Source organism: Lissotriton helveticus, chromosome 9 (genome assembly GCF_964261635.1).
Source record: "Lissotriton helveticus chromosome 9, aLisHel1.1, whole genome shotgun sequence".
NCBI lineage: Eukaryota > Metazoa > Chordata > Amphibia > Caudata > Salamandridae > Lissotriton > Lissotriton helveticus.
Window position 1 is genome coordinate 614,116,240 of NC_136070.1, and position 24,271 is coordinate 614,140,510.

Below are 24,271 nucleotides of genomic sequence, written 5' to 3' on the forward strand. Positions count from 1 at the left end.
CCTAGAGTCAGAGGCTCCATCTCCTGTGACAGCAGTGCACGCCTAGAGTCAGAGGCTTCACTTCCTGTGACAGTGGTGCACGCCTAGAGTCAGAGGCTCCAACTCCTGTGACAGCAGTGCATGCCTAGAGTCATAGAGTCAGGGGCTCCATATCCTGTGACAGCGGTGCACGCTTAGAGTCAGAAATTCCAAATCCTATAACAGTGGTGCACTCCTAGAGTTAGAGGCTCCACATCCTGCGACAGCAGTGCACACCTAGAGTCAGAGATTCCACATCCTGTAACAGTGGTGCAGGCCTAGAGTCAGAGGCACACATCCTGTGGCAGCAGTAAACGCCTAGAGTCAGAGGCTCCACATCTTATGACAGCAATGTATCCCTAGAGTCAGGGGTTCCACAACCTGTGAAATTGCTGCACACCTAGAGACAGGGGCTCAATATCCTATGACAGCGGTGCATGCCTAGATTCAGGAGCTCCACATCCAGTGACAGCAGTGCACGCCTAGAGTCAGGGGCTCCATATCCTGTGACAGCAGTGCACAACTAGAGTCAGAAGCTCCACCTCCTGTGACAGCAGTGCACACCTAAAGTCATAGAGTCAGGGGCTCCATATCCTGTGACAGCGGTGCCCGCTTAGAGTCAGAGGCTCCACATCCTGTGACAGCAGTGCATGCTTAGAGTCATAGAGCCAGGGGCTCCATATTCTGTGTCAATGGTGCACACCTAGAGTCAGACGCTCCTCATCCTGTGACAGCTGTGCACGCTTAGAGTCAGAGATTACACATCCTGTTACAACGGTGTACGCCTAAAGTCAGAGACTCCAAGTCCTGTGACAGCGGCGCACGCTTAGAGTCAGAGATTCCACATCCTGTCACATGGTGTACGCCTAAAGTCAGAGACTCCACATCCTGTGACAGCAGTACACACCTAGAGTCAGAGGCTCCACATCCAGTGACAGCGATGCATGCTTAGAGTCAGAGATTCCATATCCTGTGACAGCTGTGCACGCCTACTTAAAGCCCTGGGTAACGGCATCAGTGCGCACTCGCTCATACGCGCACATTCACACACACACACCCACATACCTATACAGAGGTCGAGCCATTGAGTGTGTACTTACTACCCCATGATATTGGAGTAGTTTATACATCCAACCAGAGCAACACCCACTTTAACTGACAGAGGTGTAGATTTCAGACCCAGCTGGGTACCTGAAAGCATACATTGCGACTGTCTTTGGAGCCCAGTTGTACAGACATCCTGTGACAGCGGTGCACGCTTAGAGTCAGAGATTCCAAATCCTGTAACAGTGGTGCACGCCTGGAGTCAGAGGCTCCACATCCTATGACAGCAATGTATCCCTAGAGTCAGGGGTTCCATAACCTGTGAAATTGCTGCACGCCTATAGTCAGGGGCTCCACATCCAGTGACAGCAGTGCACTCCTAGAGTCAGGTACTCAACATCCAGTGACAGCAGTGCACGCCTAGAGTCAGGGGCTCCACATCCAGTGACAGCGAAGCAGGCTTAGAGTTAGAGATTCCACATCCTGTGACAGCTGTGCACGCCTAGATTCAGAGGCTCCACCTCCAGTGACAGCGTTGCACGCCTAGAGTCATAGAGTCAGGGGCTCCACATCCAGTGACAGCGAAGCAGGCTTAGAGTTAGAGATTCCACATCCTGTGACAGCTGTGCACGCCTAGATTCAGAGGCTCCACCTCCAGTGACAGCGTTGCACGCCTAGAGTCATAGAGTCAGGGGCTCCATATCCTGTGACAGCAGTGCTCGCCTAGAGTCAGAGACTCCACATTCAGTGACAGCGATGCATGCTTAGAGTCAGAGATTCCACATCCTGTCACATGGTGTACGCCTAAAGTCAGAGACTACACATCCTGTGGCAGCAGTACACGCCTAGAGTCAGAGGCTCCACATCCAATGACAGCGATGCATGCTTAGAGTCAAAGAGTCCATATCCTGTGACAGCAGTGCACGCCTAGAGTCATAGAGTCAGGGGCTCCATATCTTGTGACAAAGGTGCACACCTAGAGTCAGAAGCTCCTCATCCTGTGACAGCTGTGCACGCTTAGAGTCAGAGATTACACATCCTGTTACAACGGTGTACGCCTAAAGTCAGAGACTCCAAGTCCTGTGACAGCGGTGCACGCTTAGAGTCAGAGATTCCACATCCTGTCACATGCAGGGCCGGACTGGGAACCAAAACCGGCCCTGGCAAAGTGCTCGGCCGGCCCCCCCTCCTCCCCCTGGGGGACGGGGGATGCCACCAAGCTCTTTACCAGGGCCGCTTTTCCGCCGAATTTGTTACAGGGCCAATTTTGCACCTTTGCTGCAAAAACGGCCCTGTCACAAAAACGGCCCCCAGGGGCCCAAAAACGGCCCCCACCCTTGCGGCCGACCGGGGAATTGCCCGGTGCCCGTAAAGGCCAGTCCGGGCCTGGTCACATGGTGTACGCCTAATGTCAGAGACTCCACATCCTGTGGCAGCAGTACACGCCTAGAGTCAGAGGCTCCACATCCAGTGACAGTGATGCATGCTTAGAGCCAGAGATTCCATATCCTGTGACAGCTATGCACGCCTAGAGTCATAGAGTCAGGGGCTCCATATCCTGTGACAGCAGTGCTCGCCTAGAGTCAGAGACTCCACATTCAGTGACAGCGATGCATGCTTAGAGTCAGAGATTCCACATCCTGTCACATGGTGTACGCCTAAAGTCAGAGACTACACATCCTGTGCCAGCAGTACACGCCTAGAGTCAGAGGCTCCACATCCAATGACAGCGATGCATGCTTAGAGTCAAAAAGTCCATATCCTGTGACAGCAGTGCACGCCTAGAGTCATAGAGTCAGGGGCTCCATATCTTGTGACAAAGGTGCACACCTAGAGTCAGAGGCTCCTCATCCTGTGACAGCTGTGCACGCTTAGAGTCAGAGATTACACATCCTGGTACAACGGTGTACGCCTAAAGTCAGAGACTCCAAGTCCTGTGACAGCAGTGCACGCTTAGAGTCAGAGATTCCACATCCTGTCACATGGTGTACGCCTAATGTCAGAGACTCCACATCCTGTGGCAGCAGTACACTCCTAGAGTCAGAGGCTCCACATCCAGTGACAGCGATGCATGCTTAGAGCCAGAGATTCCATATCCTGTGACAGCTATGCACGCCTAGAATCATAGAGTCAGGGGCTCCATATCCTGTGACAGCAGTGCTCGCCTAGAGTCAGAGACTCCACATTCAGTGACAGTGATGCATGCTTAGAGTCAGAGATTCCACATCCTGTCACATGGTGTACGCCTAATGTCAGAGACTCCACATCCTGTGGCAGCAGTACACGCCTAGAGTCAGTGGCTCCACATCCAGTGACAGCGATGCATGCTTAGAGTCAGAGATTCCATATCCTGTGACAGCTGTGCATGCCTAGAGTCAGAGGCTCCACCTCCTGTGACAGCAGTGCACGCCTAGAGTCATAGAGTCAGGGGCTCCATATCCTGTGACAATGGTGCACGCCTAGAGTCAGAGGCTCCTCATCCTGTGACAGCTGTGCACCCTTAGAGTCAGAGATTCCACATAATGTTACAACGGTGTACGCCTAAAGTCAGAGACTCCAAATCCTGTGACAGCAGTGCACGCCTACATTCAAAGAGTCAGAGGCTCCACATACTGTGACAGCAGTGCACGCCTACAGTCAAAGAGGCAGAGGCTCCACATCCTGTGACAGCGGTGCATGTCCAGAGTCAGAAGCACTACATGCTGTCACAGTGGTGCATGCATAGAGTCAGAGGGCCATTATTTTGAATCTGAAGCCCACCTATTTGGGAAATTCCATATCCTCTCTTTTCTGCAAATCCCATTTGAACCCCAGCCTTACGCTGCCTTCGTTGGCCCCTTTAATCCGTAAGGAATAAACCTTTTCAGGAGCTCATAACCTATCGTAACTCTTCCACAGCTGCTGGTCGGCGGCTTGATCCCTTGACCAGCCTCTGTACAAATACATGGCCTTACCTAGGGTTTTTCAATCTCCTTTTGAGGTCTTTAATTCTTGATGGGTCCATTTCTTTGAGACAGTTGGGTGTTTTGCCCTGCACCTGGCACATACTCTTCCACCCCTCCAGCCTGTGTACATCTCGAGCTTTGGGTTTATACCATATAGGTCTTGGATTTAAACTCTGCATCGTTTTTTGCCATTCTCCAATCACACTTTGCCCTCCCCCTTATGATTGCTGGGCTATTGAAAAAATGCAGGTCTTATAAATCGCTGTTGCGCCACTGTGTTGCCACACTGACAAAAAAAGAAGCTTGTTGGGTGCAGGCCTGCCAACAGACACCGCCACACCTCATGACACAGGTTGCTGGCACTCTTCAGGTGGCACCACATAAATAATGACTGTCAGACGGTGAACCATAATGTTAGTTGGGAACCTTGGCATGCAGTCAGTTGTCAGCTTGGGCGTTGAGACACTGCACTGAGGAAATCCATTTACATTTATGAAACTGACACAGGACAAGAGCAGTTATTCCAGAAAGGCTTGTTTTTTTGGGGGTAGGAAGAATGGGGGGGGGGGGGGCGGGTGTGATTATTCAGGCAGTGCCTGGGGTCCCCAGCCCTGCCACCTCTTCCTACAACGCAGCATTCCCTTGTTCCCCATACAGTCATACAATGTAAGTGATTCCAAGGATGGCAGGTCTGCAGGATAAATTCTGGGGATGCAACTAATACAACAACATAGCAAGCACAATCTTCAGGACCTCAGTACCCACACATCTATTAGCCACATAAGGTACTGCATCCTTAATGGAGTTATAAAGAGAAAGATTACAGCAGAGCATATGTTTCCATTTGTCTTTTTTGAAAATTAGATTTTGTTTAACTTGAGTATGTAAAAATGCACCATTGTTGTTGGTTTTAATAGTGCATTTTTTAAACACAAGCTAACAAAAATCTCACTTTCACTAAAAGCAAATGGAAATGTATGCTCAGCTGCAATTTTTCTCTTTATAATTGTATTAAAGGTGCAGTACCTTATATGGCCAATAGAGGTCCTTTAACAACGCCACAGCGACACCTAGTAACAGCCTATAGTACTACACACTTTCCTTTCTTCGTGGAGTTTCTTTTATCACTTATGTTACTGCTGGGATATTTGTTGGAAAAAAACACAAAAATCAAAGAAACATTATTATTTGCAATGCCAAAAGCTCATACTTTCAGAAGTGCAAGACCTATTGCAAATGCTTGTTTAAATTATCCTTCCAGCTCATTTAACTGCTCTAGAGAGCAGAACATGAACTTTAAAATTGGATTTGCAATGAGAATTTTTTAAATGTGTAAAAACTGTTGTAAAGATTAACGATTTACTTTCATAACTTCAGAGAACCAACATTTGGTTTATTTTAATTATTCTGACCCTTTGTGGTCAATACACAGAAACATAGCTGATATCTTCATAGAGTAAATTTTGTGCTTTGGTGTTCACCTTCTGAATTGTCGGAATGTATCTCTCCTGTCAGGAGGATGTGAAGAAAACCGAGATGGTGCAGATCGTCATGGAAACGGAAGCAGAGGCTGGAGTGAGCGGGATCAGTGTTTCGGGCGGTGGAAAAAGTGGTCTTTTTATCAAAGACGTGCAAAAGGATTCTCCTGCTGCCAAATCCTTGAGTCTACAGGAAGGTAAGCAGTGTTTTAGTTTCCACATCGTTTATTGGGCCAAAATGTAAGAGGTCTGTGCCAACATGGGGCGTATAAGTTGACTGGGGTAAGAAGGGGCAGAGCGAGCACAACGTTTGGAAGGATTGTGCAGAATTTGAATTGCAAACAAGTACAATAGCAGAGTGTGTTAATGCAACTGCTCTGGAGATCCATTTGAAACGTGCAGGCCACAGGTTTGAACCTGCAAATCAGAACCAAATTTCAAATATAGTAAAACAATAAAAAAAAATGTTTTCCTGTGTATTAACTATTGTTAGAGATTAGCCTAGCAATGGTTGTGTCTGTCAGATCATTGCAACTACAACAGGGTACTGATTCAATGCACACCCCTATTAGGGAAAAAGAGATATCAGATATCTAAACATAACAGGCTACGTTACCGTCACAGGAATCTTTTGTCTAAACATCTTAAAACTATCTGGTTGTAGATTTATTTTAACAATGGTCCTCGTTTTGGCTTCTGTAGTTCCAATAAAACTAAAAGTCTATTTGAATGGTCAAAAATGATTTGTCCCACACTCTTCATAGTATCCAATAGGTATATATATATATATATATATATATATATATATATATATATATATATATATATATATATATATATATATATATATATATATATATATATATATATATATATATATATATATATATATATACATGTGTGTATATATGTATATGTATATATATATATATATATATATATATATATATATATATATATATATATATATATATATATATATATATATATATATATATATATATATATATATATATATATATTACCTACTGGCGATAGCCAGTAGGTATATATAGCTAGGATTGTTTTCCATAGGGAAATCGCAACATTCTATTGGGAATAACTTTGGCGCCGGTTGAGGAATCTTCCTGAAATTTTCCTTAACTTTGCCTCGCGGCGCTCCGCTCCTTCCCTGAAAGTTTGGGGGGATTCGTCAAGCGGGGGCCGAGATAAAAGGGGGGTCCCAAAACGTGTTTTCCCCATGTTAATATCCATAGGGCGGTTGGACTCACTTTTAGCCCGAACGGCTGAATGGTTTTCCACCAAACTTGGCAAAATTGTAGGGACTGGTATATATATATATATATATATATATATATATATATATATATATATATATATATATATATATATATATATATATATATGTATGTATTACCTACTGGCGGTCGCCAGTAGGTATATATAGTTAGGATTTTTTCTCTATGGGATTTTTGAAAATTCTATGTCTAATAACTTTGGCGTTTGTGGACGGAATTGGCTGAAATTTTCAGGAAAATGGCACATTTTGTTTCTGAGCAGCCCTTGAAAATTTGGGGGGGGGGTTCGAGAAAAAAGGGGGGTCCCAAAACGTGTTTTTAACATTGAGTTTTCCATAGGGCGGTTGGCCTCACTTTTAGCCCGAACGGCTGAATGGATTTGCACGAAACTTGGCAAAATTGTAGGGACTGGTAGCCCGATGTGCCTTTGCTAGGTCTCAATATATGTGCTTCAGTGGATTTTGAGAAATTAACGTTCAAAAAAAGATATATATCTGTAACAGCGGACCGGGCAGCGCTCTGGTTCGCGGACTTTACGCGTTACGGAGCTTTGTGAAGCGAAGCTGATTGGTTTTCCGGCGTCTGTAAACATTCCAAACAGTCCGTAGCGGCCGCCATCTTGTCTCTCGGTAGGATCGAGAGACAAGAGGAGGCCAAAGCGAAGGGGCAAATGACCATAAGGGGGCATAGTAGATCCTCCCTGACCCTCTAGGTTTGATGTGGAGGTTTTAAAAGGGCCCCGCGGGGCAAAAAAAAAAGTAATAATAATCGAACGGCTGAATGGATTTGCACGAAACTTGGCAAAATTGTAGGGACTGGTAGCTCGATGTGCCTTTGCTAGGACTCAATATATGTGCTTCAGTGGATTTTGAGAAATTAACGTTCAAAAAAAGATATATATCTGTAACAGCGCTCCGCTTTGCGGAGATAAAATTATCTCTGTATTACCTAGCTGTTGCTAACACCAGTTAGCGACCGCTAGTAGGAGATAGCGACCATCTTGGGCCCCACTTTGCATGTGAGTGATATTTATCACTAATGACATGCAAAGTGGGCATGCCAAGATGTTAGCGACTGGAAACAGTCGCTAACATCGCTATCTCCTATTACCAACTTTTGGAAATATTCGCGATAAGCGCGAATATCTCCAAAAGCTACCATCTGCCCTGAGCAGTTCTTAGCCATGTTATCCAATGGGAGGTGGATAACATGGCTAAGAGCATTAGCTCGGTAATGCATGAATATCGCGGAGTTTTTAGCGATATTAATGCATTGCGGTCGTTTTTATCGTATTTGCGATAAACCTTGATAATAGCAAGGTTTATCTGCGATAATTTCTGACGATGCTTAGCGGTAAAAAATTCGTTGCTAAGCATCGTTAGGGATAAATATCGCTTAACTTTGGTAATATGCCCCAACGTCTGTTAACGTTCGATTAGAAGGAAATCAGGAAGTGTTGAAAAACATTGTCTGCGCCATCTTGCCTTTTTTCAAATGCCACACTTTTGTCGTGCACGGCAGTCATTTTAGATGCCTTGACCAGACCCACTCTCTGCACGCTGTCGATCCTTAGCATGGCTCCCCACCCTCGCAAGCATCTCCCCCAGGCAGTGGTCACCCCCGCTCTCTGTCTTATGCATGGGTAATAAACCTCCCCCCATCTGCGCTGCTCTTCCCTGAGAATCACACCCTGTGCCCGCCCGACACCTCCCTTTCGCCCTATTGACTACCGCACCCTCTGACACTTCTTTTCCTCTGTGTCCGATTGTCCAGGCCGGTCCTAGGCTATCAGCTAGCCCTGCAGATGTAGTTTATGGCCCCAGCTATAAAGAATCACCCCTCTTCAAAGGAGTTATAGTAGATCAAGGCCCACACTCGATGAGATCCGTCACAGCAGACGCGTTCCTATTATCTGAAAACCATCCTGTATTGTGATTGGGGAGGGGACCGAGCCTGAAGCGGAAGATTCCAGGGATGACTCTTTGTACATCAAAGTTTTTACAATTATGTGTCACATTAAAAATATATAGCACTCCAACAAAGTAGTAAGATTATAAAACTTTAATAACTTATAAATATATACAACAAAACAAAAACAGTAATAACATATAAACATTTTTAGGGAAAAACAACGAAGTAGCGGTCGGCTGTGCGAATAGTCCCAACGCAGCACAACGTCCAGATTTCTGGACGGCACCCAGGTGATGTTGCCTGGGTGCCGCACTGATTTCGGCATCCGGCGTGGGGCGTCGCGGGGGGGGTGGGTCATCAGTAGCAAACTGTTGTGCGAATAGTTCCAAGGCAGCAGAACGATGGCACCAAGGTGATGTCCAGTAAGTTGCCGCACTGGTTTTGGTATCCTACAATGCTGCTCCGAATAACGGCGTGGGGCGCCCCGGGGGGGGGGGGGGGGGGAGGCGGCGTGAACGGGCCTCTCCAGGTGGAGTCTCGTCTGTTGTAGTGGGGCGCCCCTTTACCGTTTCAGTTGCCATTCCGTCCGCTTTTGGTCCACTGTGTCAAAAGCCGCAATTCAGCTGAGTTGCGCCCACTCTTGCGGTGCAGCGATAGGCGGCTGTCACAGGACTCTCAAAATGGCGGCAGGCTGTTTCCTTTTTGGGCCTGGTCCACTGAAATGGCCCTGGGACACCTTGGAAATCGGACGCTTGTCTGCTAGGTCTTGGACCCCATTCTCGAAAGCGTCCCCTCCGCCTTGAGGATTCATCAAAAGTTTTGGGGGCCCCCGACTCCTGCAGGCTTCTGGTGGGGAGCGGCTGCCATGATTGCTCGCGGAATGACCACGACGGAGCCACGAGATGGTGGTGCTTTCATGGTGACTCCAGCTTCAGTCTGAAACATCCAGAAACAAGGTGGGGCTTTCATCGTTTGGGAAAAAAAAAAGTTTTCATCCAATGAAAAGTGTTATTTTTAGGTCATATGATCAAGCCTTCCATCATTAGGAAACCAAAAGTAAAATGAACCAATGAAAAGTTTTATAAACAAGTCACATGACCTGTTATGCGGCATAGGGTATAAAATGCGGAGAAAATACGTTGGCACGTGAGGCGGCGTCAGTAGCGGACCGATGTGCGAATAGGCCGAAGGCAACACAACGCGCCAAGATCCGGATGGCACCGAGGTGGTGTCCAGCAAGTTGCAGCACTGGTGTGGCCATCCTACAATGCTGAAAGTCGGCGTGGGGCGCCCCGTTGGCCTGTGAGTTTGCGTCAGTAGCGGACCGATGTGCGAATAGGCCGAAGGCAGCACAACGCGCCAAGATCCGGATGGCACCGAGGTGGTGTCTAGTAAGTTGCCGCACTGCTGTGGCCATCCTACAATGTTGAAAGTCAGCGTGGGGCGCCCCGTTGGCCTGTGAGATGGCGTCAGTAGCGGACCGATGTGCGAATAGGCCGAAGGCAGCACAACGCGCCAAGATCCGGATGGCACCGAGGTGGTGTCTAGTAAGTTGCCGCACTGCTGTGGCCATCCTACAATGCTGAAAGTCGGCGTGGGGCGCCCCGTTGGCCTGTGAGATGGCGTCAGTAGCGGACCGATGTGCGAATGGGGCCAAAGGCAGCGCAACAATATTTTCTGAATAGAAGACACCACAAGGCGCTGAGATGCCAAGATCCGGATGGCACCGAGGTGGTGTCTAGTAAGGTGCACTGGTGTGGCCATCCTACAATGGTAAAAGTCGGCGTGGGGCGCCCTGTTGGCCTGTGAGATGGTGTCAGTAGCGGACCGATGTGCGAATGGGGCCAAAGGCAGCGCAACAATATTTTCTGACTAGAAGACACCACAAGGCGCTGAGATGCCAAGATCCGGATGGCACCGAGGTGATGTCTAGCAAGTTGCTGTACTGGTGTGGCCATCCTAAAATGCTGAAACTCGGCGTGGGGCGCCCCATTAGCCTGTGAGATGGCGTCAGTAGCGGACCGATGTGCGAATGGGGCCAAAGGCAGCGCAACAATGTTTTCTGAATAGAAGACACCACAAGGCGCTGAGATTCGGTTACCACCGAGGTGATGTCTAGCAAGTTGCCACACTGGTGTGGCCATCCTACAATACTGCTCCGAATAACGGCGTGGGGTGCCCGAAGGGGGGGGGGGGGGGAGGCGGCGTGAACGGGCCTTCCTAGGTGGAGGCTCGTCTGCTGTAGTGGGGCGCCCCTTTACCGTTTCAGTTGCCATTCAGCTGAGTTTCGGCTGCTCTTGATGCTACAGCGACAGGCGGCTGCAACAGGACTCTCAAAATGGCGGCCTGTTCTTTGGATTTGGGCCTGGTGCACTAAAATGGCCCTGGGACACCTTAGAACTCGGACGCTCGATTTTTTTTTCCTTTCCTGTACATGCAAAAAAAGGTAAATGCCCGGTACGTTACACGCTTCATCTGCCACGATGTACTCTCCAGAGGAACCGAAAAAAAATATAGTTATGGTAACTATACCATGCATCGTCATATGGAGAGGTGGCACCAATTAATTATAGTGCTGCATAAAAGAGAGATTTGGAGGAGAACCCCCGACCTGCCAGTACATTCATCAAAGAAGTGGCACTGACAGCATCAGAGGCAAGGGAAAGATTAAAATGACATGTTTAGATTGTGGCAAATTAATTTCATGTGGACAGATGAGTGTTACTCTAATAAATACAGCATATGAACATCATCATAGTCGATGGTTGCTAGAGACATTTTGACTATATCCTGGACCTGCCCGTCCTCGCCCAAAATGGCGCCGGAATAAATGGGACTCGTAACTCCTTGTTGTGTACTGGTTGCAGAACCTTGAAATCACGAGATACGTATGCAGTTTTGAAGCACATGGCGGGCGGGGACGAGAATTGATTGAATATTTCGACATCCCTATTGATATTAAGTTCTGATGTGTTATTGATTACTGTACTATTGAAAGTTCGAATTAACGTCACCCATGGTACTTGCCCGCAAATGTATATCTAGATAATTTTATTGTAACTGGCCCTGTCGTATTTTAATTATAAAATGTACGTCCACCAATTCCGCAACTGTTAGACACCTTAGTTCTTGCAACCTAATGGCCCGCCCGTTACGTTCCTCTACAGTGTAAATGTCTACTCATCATATACGATTACAGTTTGCTCCGTGGCCGGCCCACGTGGTTATAGGCTCGTATTTGTATAATGAAATTTTCACAATAAAGGTTTTTAAAAGAAAACATGGTAGTAGTATATACATTGGTAACGTTTTTAATAATAGTCACTGTTTTAGAATCATTAAAAGGCAAGTGAAATAAAGCAGACCAATTACATGAAGGGTAAAAGGTATAATACGCAGGAACGCAGTAAAGATAAATGGTCAAGGGCTGTTGTGTTTTCTACTCCTGCAACATAAAGTGATCGATAAGAATCTCATATTCAGGCGTATCGGCGACTAAGACAGCAGGTCGACCCTCTTTTGCTCAACGGCTCCGTCATGGGACGAAGAAACGCTCTTTTTCTCGAAAAAAGAATATATTTTACTTGCAGGACAGTTGTAAATTTTCCGGAAAAGTACATTAGCCTCGAACATTATAACATATATTTAAGAAAAAATAATGTTCGGAAGTAATAAAAAGCGTAATTTTTAGGTCATATGACCAAGCCTTTCATCATTAGAATAAGAAAAGTAAAATGAACCAATGAAAAGTTTTATTAACAAGTCACATGACTTGTTATGCTTACGTTACGCGCTGCGCGTCGCGCCCCGGATGACTTCCGGATGCGCTAACGCGGCGCGTCATATGACGCATTACGCAACAACGCAGGTCCAGAATATAGTCAAAATGTCTCCACCAACCAGCGGTCGGAACACAACCCCTTTCAGCAGGCTAAATAGTTCTGTTAAATGACAACAGAAGGGACAGGCAACAAGAACCATCAGTCAAAGAGGGGAGGGCTAGTTCTTCTCTACCGGGTTACATTGGGGCGCTACCGGAACTGATCGAATTGGTAGTCTACAGTGTTTCTGGATGTTTCAGACTGAAGCTGGGGTTAGCATGAGAGCACCACCATTTCGTAGCTCCGTCGTGGCCATTTCGCAACCAATCATGGCAGCCGCTCTTTATCGTTATTTTGGGCGGGGTGGGTGGCGGAGCCGAGCTGTTTTGCAGCCATCATTGTGTGGAGTTCAGTTCATCTCACTAGTTTCGTATTTGTCATGAGGGGTTGTTCCTAATGTTTCTATTTTAGCGAGGTCAAAAAGAGATCCCATTAGTGGCCTACTGATTTTGCTCGATTCCTTTTGTTTTTTTACACGATTTTTCGTTATCTGCAAAGACTAAACAGAGTATTGCGACTCTGTGTTTGTTTGTAAATAGAGAATGAACCAAAGAGAACCAATTCTAAAACAGTAAATGCTTGGATAACAATCAATCAAATGGAGAGAGAAGCAGGCACGACGTATTACAATGGGGGCAAAGGCCTGCGTTAACTACCTTTCACTATCTGCAAAGAGAGAGTACTCCTAATAGAAATGAGGGGGGGGGGCAGCATTCAAAGCAGATCAGTGTGCATAAACACGAAAATGTTTTTACTTACCACGTACTTGACATTCGACATCTTATGATATTTGCTATTAAAAAACCATTGAAATTCACTGAAAAAACCATAGGTTATAGACCATATATAGTTAGGAATTAGCATTTACAAAACCTTGAAAATTCACTGAAAAAACCATAGGTTATAGACCATATATAGTTAGGAATTAGCATTTACAAAACCTTGAAAATTCACTGAAAAAACCATAGGTTATAGACCATATATCGTTAGGAATTAGCATTTACAAAACCTTATTTTACTCACACAAAACCATTGAAATTCCATATATAGTTAGTTGCACTAACTATATATCGCGCACCCGCAATCCACTGCTGATGATGTCACATATTACATCATTCATGACATGGTCAGTGACATCACTGATGACATCACTGATGACATCTCAAATGACATCACTGATGACATCTCATTTGACATCAATGACCACATCACTGATGATATCATTCATGTGACAATACAATGCATCTCCTCACATTTTAATATAACCTCTGTTTCACCCAGTGTTAAATACAGTGTATAATTTTTGAAACCATTGACACATCAATACTAGTTACTACATACGCACTCACTGATTCCTACGTCTACACACACCTTCACTCATTCACCCATACAATCATTCATACATACAATCACTCATCTTTACAACACTATCATATGCACTCATACACCTATACAGACACTCACAGTCTGCCACTCATCCATGGAGTTACTCACTCACCTAGTCAGTCATGTAAAGAATCAATGACACTTCCATTTTCTTGTCTATACAGTTAAACATAGAGCACCTTACATTTTCAAACATATAGTAACACATACTTACCTTCTTATACAATCATTGATACAAGTACACATTGATCTGCACAGAGTCACACACCTCCCAGCCAGCCACACACACACTCAGTCTCCCATACAAATACTTGGGCAATCAATCAATAACCCATATAGTTACTCATACAGCTACTGATCAACACATGCAGCAGTTTACAGAACAACAGACATAATGATGCACAAATTAAGACAGTTTAGTCACTAACCCATGCACTCAGTGAGACACATTTAATCACTCACTCATACAGTTAGTCATGCACCTACTAAATCCTTCGTCCGGACACTTACACATCCACTCAATCTTCAATATGTAAGACATATTTAAACTTTACAGAAACAAAAAATCACTGGATGTTGTTATCAGTCATGTCATCAGTGATGTCATTTGAGATGTCATCAGTGATGTCATCAGTGATGTCACTGACCATGTCATGAATGATGTAATATGTGACATCATCAGCAGTGGATTGCGGGTGCGCGATATATAGTTAGTGCAACTAACTATATATGGAATTTCAATGGTTTTGTGTGAGTAAAATAAGGTTTTGTAAATGCTAATTCCTAACGATATATGGTCTATAACCTATGGTTTTTTCAGTGAATTTTCAAGGTTTTGTAAATGCTAATTCCTAACTATATATGGTCTATAACCTATGGTTTTTTCAGTGAATATATATATATATATATATATATATATATATATATATATATATATATATTGGGAGCATGGACATTTATCCTGAAAAAGGTTAGAGTGCTTTACATTGAGAGAAATTAAAGTGTAAGGCTAAGAATAGGATAATGAAACATTACTGGTAACTAAAAGTTTAGTTGACAACGGATTGCAGTCTATGGGGCCTATTCACTCTAGTAAATTTACATGTGTAGATTTACCCACGTGTAAATTTACTCTCACACTTTATAGTAACTTTACTACTTTGGCTATCGCCATATTGGAGTGTAAACTTACCCCAGAGAGTAGACTTGCATGTCTCCACCAACCTCACTTTAGGTGGGGAATCTGCACAAACATAATCTATCACAGTAAAGTTTGTTACTAGGAACTTTACAACTGTATTTTACGTTCTACTTGGCATAGAACGCACCGTACAGGGAGGAGACCACCACACCTGGAAAAGAACACTGCATGTGGAGGAAAATCTCTGCATGCTGGAGGAAGAGACCTGCATTTAGATACCCCACCTCAAAAAAAAAAGAATTCGACTATCTCAAAAACTGAGATTATATTGTGTATTTCATTTATGTATCCAAAACTATGTTTTGAGTACGAATTTTTAAAGTATGAATGTACTACGTGAGAGATAATACGTAAGTGTTGTGAATAAAAAGTGTTTGCATGTACTATTGTAATACTACTAAACTCATTATAAAGTGTAGTTTGTGAATAGCCCCAATTTGATGAATTTTAAACTGCAAATCTTGAAGTTTGGATTCCTAAATGACTGATAATTATATATGCAGGCCTTAAAAATAAAATGGAAAGCACGTCATCTATCGTCTAATTAAAAAATAAAATTCAAAATCTTGGTTAAATTGGGACAGAGAGAGAAACTAACTTGATTAGTTCATGTTTGAGTCCGAGGCCAATGTATCTTACCTTGAATCACTGACAAAAGTATTCACTCACAGACTAGGGGCCCTGACCTTGTGGCTGGCAACACCAAAATGATCACCAGAATTTCCAGCTGCTTGTCATGCTGTACAAATCAGAACATAACTTGTACCCCCAGAATCATGAGTGAGAAAGTATCCAAAATCCAAAGCCATTCAAATGAAGAGAACAGGTTGAAACCGGAAGTGTAGAAAAGGAGGTTTCACCGCATCAGGTTCAACTGCTGGTTATTCTAACTCAAGCACAAGCTTAAACTTGCACTTTAAATCAGTGGTCTTTCACCCAGGAGTTGCTTATTCTTCAAACAGAGTTCTGCAGTTTCTTTCTTCAGCCTGTTCTAGAGTCATTCATCAGATTTTATGTTTTGTGCAGCAATTTTATTGTGGGCAAAAGTTTCTGTTGTACTTTAGAGTCATTTTTTAAATGAGAGATCATGCAAAAGGAATGAAACTGTGCAAGCTGATTTCTGCTTTTTCGCAGGTCCCTCTATTTATGTGTTTTGAGTGCAGAGGGTATTAAATATCAATATTAGCCTATTTCAAACCTCTTCGTTTTTGCAAAATGGATCATAACAATTTCATAGTGACATTTACCGGGGGCGGATAATTAGCATTTTTGATGGACTGCTACACTTTGCATTACCCTAAAAAATTATTAGGGATAATCTAATTTAGAGATATGCATAACTGCCTACATTTCATACAAAGGCTGGCAGAAGTTCAATGTTCTGGACTGAAACATGGCAGGGAGTAGTACGACATTTGTAACCAGAGAGCTCACAAATAACCACGTATAGCATGGGGTTCATATAATAATATCTGATTGTTCTATAGAGTATATTTTCATTTATAATTTTTTGGTGACCTAATTTTGCCCTCTGCCTTTCTACAATACAGTCAATCTGACTACATCTTGTAATTACTGATTAACTGTCCTATCTTTTTATGTGTGGAGACGCCGCACTCAGAAAGCTACTGCTCGTAAATCCCTTTGTGAATACCAAACAATCGTAAACGTACACAAAAATGTAATTTTACCTGGGAGATTCGGGCCCTTAGTCTATTGAAAAAGTCATCCTGGGAAAATACCAGCTGTTCTATGTAGATAATGCCTGTTCTTATAATTCAGTACATGTTCTATCACATGCTATTTTCCATACTGGATTCTCACCAAGAAAAGGTTTACTGTAGGAGCTTTGTGCTAAAAGATTAAATAGGGAGCAAGCATAGAAGTTTTAATGAAGAAATGTAACTGTGATTCTAGGTTCCGCGTCACTGTCAACCGCAGTTAAGGCACCAGCACAGCACTTCAAACAGACAGTTGTAAGGTTCTGCAAATATTCTCGGTCAATGTTGCATAAGGCATAGCTGTCATTCAAATGCATGTAACTCTACCACAAGAGACATATTTACGAAAGCAACAGTGTTTCACTGTGCAGTTTTCTTTTTTAACTGGTATATTTTGGTACTTTGTATAACAAGTGAATAGAGCCATCATTTACATTTCTTCTCAAAGGCTTTGTCATGTTCGTTAGGCTAGTCCTGTCATTTATGCCACCTTTTACATACTTTGTCCCATGCACACGACAATAACGGTTCTGAGGGGTGACCTTTTACCTAACAGTTATTCCTGTCTCTTCGTGAACAGGCTCTTAGTATATTAGCAAAATAACATTGTACCTGAGGTACATAAACACGTCCCAGGGACGGCATAACTATTCTGTATAAGGGTCACCACTTTTTTAATCCTTGGCCAACAGCCTGCTGTGCATGATCGCATTTGTTTGGAAAAACATTTATGATTGTTTTCAAAACATTTATGATAGTTTTAAAAACATATTGATTCTAGAAGGAACGCTGGGGTGATGACTCTAGTATATAAGACCCTTATTCCCCTCTGCAAATCAGAGGAGAATTCCTTCCAAGCTGACACGGGGTCCTGCATGCTGAATCTTCGACACACAGTTTTCTGACATCCCTTGTGGGGTATTCTATAGGGCAAATCCTGATAGGAGTTGTCCCCCTGCGCACCGTGTATGCACTACCCAAGGGTGGGTATAATAAAGTTGATCCAAACAAAACGTTGTTTTCACAAAGAGTTTTTTTACTGTGTGAATTTCTTCTTGTTATCAAATTCTCATTTTGATTTGTACAACAAGGTTAATTCATTGTACCATCAATATATACATCCAAAATGCTTCAACATCCATCCCTATGCATTTCTGGACTTTCATAAGCCCTTCGTCAGGGGAAATTTCTGAAAATGAAAAGATAAACGGGCTGATTATGGGAAGTAGCCCTCCATAGCTTAAAAAGTCTAAACATAGCCATTGTCACTAGTGATTAGTCATCCAGCGTGTCAAAGCGGAAGGCTTGGAAAAAAATTAGTCATGGATTATTAAAGAAAGTGGTGAATCGTCAGTAGAAACAATGAGTTATCAACATAAAAACAAGACGAGCCTACACCCACCAATGTGTGTAGTGTGGCGTGGCGCCCAGTAGTCATCGTGGATACTGCGGTGTCTCAAATATTCAAGTGACCCTTAAATATCCCAAAGTTCAAAATCACGATTATCGGACATCGAGGTCCGGTGCACATTCGATGAACTGTCAAAGAGTGTTATAAGAGCGCTGTATTAACGCAAATGCAAAAATTGTTAAAAGGTGAATTAAGTACACAACCGTTTTTTTACATCCCAAGATTCGCTCAAGTTGTGAACAAACAAGTAAATTACACAGCGGTTAAACATGCTAAGGAGACTCGAGGGTGAGAAACTACTTACTGGAAGCAGTCCAAGGGCAACCAAGTTGCCTGTACGTTGGAGCGCGTTAGCGAGCATGCATCAGTGTTAATGTTTGTTAATAAAGTTAAAACGGCACGTTCAATGACAACGAAAGAGACATAGGACTATGAAGCTTCCAAAGCGGGAGCCATCTTAGAGTGGGGAGTGTATACAGGTAAAATCAAGTGTGATAGACACAATCAGGGTAAATGTGGGAAATATAAACAGGAAGCCATAATACATCCCAAATAGGGGCCATCTGAAAAAATAAGGCAAAGAGAAAAACAGACTGTGAAGGCAAAATGCGTCTAAGTGTGAACCAAGTTACAACCAACAATCGTAATGAGGATAATCACGTAACAATGATGCAAGGTGACACTCATAAATAGCAAAGAAATTCCATACGGTTGTTAAGACCAGTGGGCTGCATCGTGCACAAGTATCTAATCCAGACATTTTCTCTCTGCAGCAGTCTGATTTTTAAGTTCATGCCCTCAATGTTGAACACATTCTCAAGCACAGTGAACTGTAGTTGAGCAACTCTGTGTCTATGTTCCAAGAAGTGTGCTGCTACTGTAGATTTAGTATTACGGGTCCTAATGTTGCTTTTATGTTCAAGGATTCTTGTCCTGATTTTTCGTTCTGTATGGCCAACATAACAAAGGCCACAAGGACACTTCAACAAATAAATCACATTGGAAGTATTGCAAGTAGCATTGACCTTTAGTTGAATGCGATTGCCTTTCATAGGGTGATGCAATGTATTACCTTTGATTATGTTATTACAATTGCTGCAATTGTAACATGGTTGTAAACCTCGGTATTTGTTTATGATGGTGGTAGGTTTTGGGTGTGCAAGAAGTTCTTTCAGGTTGGGACCTCTGGTGTATGAGAAGATGGGTGTCTGTTGAAAGAGACCCCTGAAGTCAGATTCCCTACTCAATAACTGCCAATGTTTCAAAATGATGTTGCGGCATTTGTTACTCAATGTAGAGTATTTGGAAACGACAGTCATGCGTTTATTATCAATTCTTGTTTTGGGAGAGAGTAGGTCTTCTCTGTTTAAGTTGTCACATTTGGTCTTAGCATTCGTCAAGACTGATTCTGGGCATCCTCGATCAATAAATCTCTTGTACATGTTCTCCATGTGTTTGGAACAATCTGTGGGATCAGATATGATTCTTTTCAACCTCATAAGTTGAGAGAGGGGTAAGTTGTTTTTTAATCTTTGTTGATGAAAGCTAGAGTAATGCAGTGTGCTGTTGTGGTCAGTATCCTTGCGGAATAAAGTCGTGGTGAATTTGTTGTTTACCAATTGCACCTGAACGTCCAGGTAATTGATGGATTTTTGATCACATGTCCATGTGAACTGTATGCGGTTATTGATAGTGTTTAAATGGAGTATAAATTCAAGTAACTTTTCATTGGGTCCAGACCCAATATAAATGTCAGTAAAAAGATTCTGCCATGTTGCATCCACAGAGATTGATTGAGGATGTTGTGTTGCTCAAAGTGGTGCATAAAGAGGTTTGCGTACACCGGTGCCGCACAATTGCCCATAGAGGTGCCGCTGAGTTGTAGATAGCACGTATCCTTCCAAGTGAAATAACTTTGATAAAGTGTGAACACTAGTAGTTCCATCAAAAATGATTGTAGCTGAGGTTTAATGTCTGAATTGAGAATTGCCTCCTCTACGGCCTCTATTCCAAGATTGTGAGGAATAGACGTGTATAACGCCTTGACATCTACTGTGCATAGCCATAGTTCATCATCCACTGATACCAATGTATTGTTGATCTTCTTCAAAAAATCAGTGGTGTCTCGAATATATGTGGGAATCTTAGTGACTAGAGGTTGTAAATGTTTGTCTAACAGTTTACCAACTGGTTCATGTATACTGCCTCTGGTGGACACTATTGGTCTGAATGGTGGTTTGTACAGGTCCTTGTAGACCTTTGGAAGCATATACAATGTGGGTGTTTTTGGATTTTCCTGGGTCAAAAATATTCTGGCTTTTTCCGTAATAGTGTTCTGATCAATTGCACTTTGAAGAATGGTTTCCAATATGGATCTGAATTCATTGGTGGGATTGTATTCAAGTTGTGCATAGGTATTAGTGTCTGTCACGTGGATTTGTACCTGTTGATCATAGAATGAACTATCCATGATAACGAGTGCTCCACCCTTGTCTGCATTCTGACATGTGATGTTAGGATTATTTGACAGATTCTTGAGGATGCTTCTTTCTTTCATAGTCAGGTTACAGTGTTTTAGTTGAGATTGGAACTGTAAAGATGCAATATCTTGTTTCACCAAGTTCTCGAAGGTATCTATGATTTTGTGACTGGCGGGAGCCAGAAAAGTACTGCGGGGCGTAAACCCAAAAGGATCTCATCTTGCTGGATGGTTACAGGTGTCATATTTTCGAAATAGTTACGTAATCTTATGTTTCTCATCAGTTTGAAAAAGCTGATCTCTAATTCCAGTGTGTTGGAGTTGGTCGTTGGTACAAAAGATTGGCCTTTCTGTAGAATTTTTAATTCCAAATCCGAAAACTTATGTGTTGAAATGTTTATCACCAAGTTGTTAAATTTGGTTATTTCTTCTTGACCCTTCTGTCCTTTTTCTCTGGTTCTTTTGTTTTTTCTGCTGTTTTGCCCCTCCTGGGTCTTCCTGGACCTCTGGGCCTTCTTCTAAAAAAGGAACCGCAGACTCTGAGGTAGTGGGTCTTTCAGATACAACTGTTACATGTGTAGGTTGTTTTTTAGTGTGCACCTCACTTTCCGATGAGAAGGTGTCTGTAGCTGAATACAGATTATATGCTTTTGGTTGGCGTCGGCGGGCATACACTTCTGCCCAAGTGTATACCTCGCCGAGCTTGTAATCGATGGTATCCCTCCTGTTCTTTCATATCTTCCGTTCCTGACTCTCAGTAACGGAAGATACGAAAGATACGAAAGTGTGTGGCTCTGTGTGTGTGTGGGTGCGTGTGGCTCTGTGTGTTGCTCTGTGTGTGTGTGGGTGCAAATGTAATAGGTCTCGCATTTGCGAGAGATTAAGCTATTGGCATTGTAAATGACAATGCCATTTTTTTATATGTTTTAAAAACAAAAATAATGTCATGAGCAATGCCAATAGCTCTAACTTTAACAAAGACGAGACCATTGCATTGTAAATGCTTATTTGATAAATGATGGTAGCAGACCCATGCTTGGAATGGGGGCTGCAGTTGTTGGGATGCTTTGTCCTCTCCTTTGACAAGTAGTTGAGAGTAAGGGGGTGATTTAGAGTTTAGTTGACAGAGTACCCTGTCTGCCAAACTGAAGTTCCTATCACCTTATGTAGGTACGGGTGGACTATTAGCTTTCTTTCGAAGAAGTCCCCAATGTTGCCATTGATGGAAAGCTGCTCTCTACGACCTGATGGAGTAAAGCCATCAAATTGTCTTCTCTATCAGAATAGATGGGCCGATGTTTTCTCTTCTGTTAGTCGCTCCTGGGGAAAATCTGTTGGAGAGGGATAGAAGAAAAGGAAAATTACTCCCTGTGCCTGGGAGGAAACTCCCAGCGTGTGGGGATCATTCGCTTTTTTTCAATAATAAAAACTGTGTTTGGAGGTTTTAATAAACATTTTTAAGGGTTTGGCAGATGTCTGTTGAAACTGACAGCAACTGTCCACCAAACTTTTTGTACATTGAACGGAACCGCCATAATTTGGACAGGCTTTCATCCATCAGGATGGCGAATATTAAGTCCTTCGTCACCCTGAAGGACAATATTGCATCCACCAGTTGCTAAATCAGCCCCGGTATGTTTATCCATATTGCTTTGCACCATAAAAATGGCAATAAAAATGATCGAAAATTTTTAAATAAATGCAATGGCACAAAGTTGTTTTTAGGAGCACCATGGCAGTGCTGCTGAATGCCAGGAATGCTGAATACAAAGGCTGTGTTGTATTATGCCTCTATCATCCACCTCCCGACACTTCCTGTCTGTATCTATTGCTAGCAGGTTATTTTTTATCCCTTTTTTCTCCACTTGTGAATCATTTCCACTTTTTTTCTTTCTCCTTTTTGCTCACTTTCTGCCTTTCTCTCATGTTCTGGGTCAAAGTCTTATGATAAAAATAACTCTCGGGCCCTACAAATGAGAACTAGTGTCTACCACCTATACAAATCAAACAGTGTTCAAATAATGGAAAACATTTTTACAGACCCTACTTACCTTCCTTAAATACTCATATTCTTATATGAGAGTGTAAACTGCTTCTAATACAATTACAGCTAATGTACCTAAAACCATCCAGTCCTAAAGAAAAAACAAGGGAACCCTACTCACGACGGAACCAGGGTGATTAAGTATCTTAAGGAAAAACAGTGGCTCCTATGGAAAAGATACTTAATGGTAATTTTGAGAGAAAGAAAGGCGAAAATCGCATATATATTTGCAGGGATCGAATTGAGATGCCAGATAGAAAGAGACTCAGACACACTGATTCAGTTCTTCAATACTTATATTGAAATTTCAAATGTAGCGGAAACGTTTTATACTTATAACAAAGATATTTACAGTTGTGTACTGTGCCCCAAGTGACATTATGAACCAAAACATAAAGATAACATTTGTGAAGCAATATGTGACAGGTTTAAAAAAAACTGTGTTGTTTTTACAAAAGCGACCACTTTCTTTTTTCAAAATACATAACATCTATATAATAATAGAATGCCAGTTGTAATGGTTCGCTTTTCCCAATTGTCAATGGCGTTTCGACCCTACTATGGATGTAGGGTCTCTTCAGGACCTACGATGTGAGGGACATCTGATTTAGGAATTTCTAGAGTGTTTGGGATGTGCGTGAAAACCGTGTGCAGGTGAATTAAAAATACTCACTAAGAAACCCAGCCGGGTCCCCTAGTGAACGTGTGAATTTTCGCAATTCTTGGATGCACAATGGCTGTCCTCTTGGTTTCCGGGCTGGTATTTGGAAGGTTCAATGACCGGATGTAGATGTATTGCTCCACGCGGGCCAATGATGGCAGTCACCACTGGTTGTATAGATTTCTTTCTTTTCTTGATTCAGTTGAAAAAGAACCGCATCTGTCAGTTCTCGATCGGTGCAATGACTAAAACCATCCAGGCAGATAGCATAGCTTTTGCTGTCAGGCAGACTTCTGAGATTGGTGCGTAAAGTCTTTGATGAGTCTATCTATGCTGCGGGATTATGGATACTGGAAATAGTGAGATATATTCTAGTAACTCAATTCAAACCCTTCTTAGGGTAGGAATATATCCCATACATAAACATTGCTTCTCCATTGAGCAAGAGAATAGCTTGGTCCCCAATTAGCAACCTTTTGTGACATTCCACACACACTAACCCCAGCAATGTTGCTGAGGGTGGTAACCAGAGACGCGGGGCCAAAGGGCGAGCCAGCCTCCACTATCTCATGAATACACAAAAGTGGGCTGCCCCTTGAATTAATTCCTATCTTTATCCACAGAGTTCTGTAAAGATGCACTACCAGTGGGGGCATCTCATAAAAAGTTACGGACTGGCCTCACACACCGCCCGGTGTCATGCTTCGTCATTGGCTGCCCTCGCCCTCTAAAAACTTGGTTTGATAGAGGGCGGGCATACACCTGGAGACAGGGATGCACTTCTAAATCTAAG

At 43.1% G+C, this 24,271-nt stretch overlaps 1 protein-coding gene across 1 annotated transcript in view; it reads left to right on the forward strand.

Moving 5' to 3' along the window:
• Positions 1-24,271, forward strand: part of PRX (periaxin) — a 280,710-nt gene that overhangs the window by 231,238 nt on the left and 25,201 nt on the right. The window contains exon 5 of the mRNA XM_078660654.1: positions 5,523-5,682. Coding sequence (XP_078516780.1) covers positions 5,523-5,682 — 160 coding nt within the window. The remainder of the gene's footprint in view (positions 1-5,522; positions 5,683-24,271) is intronic.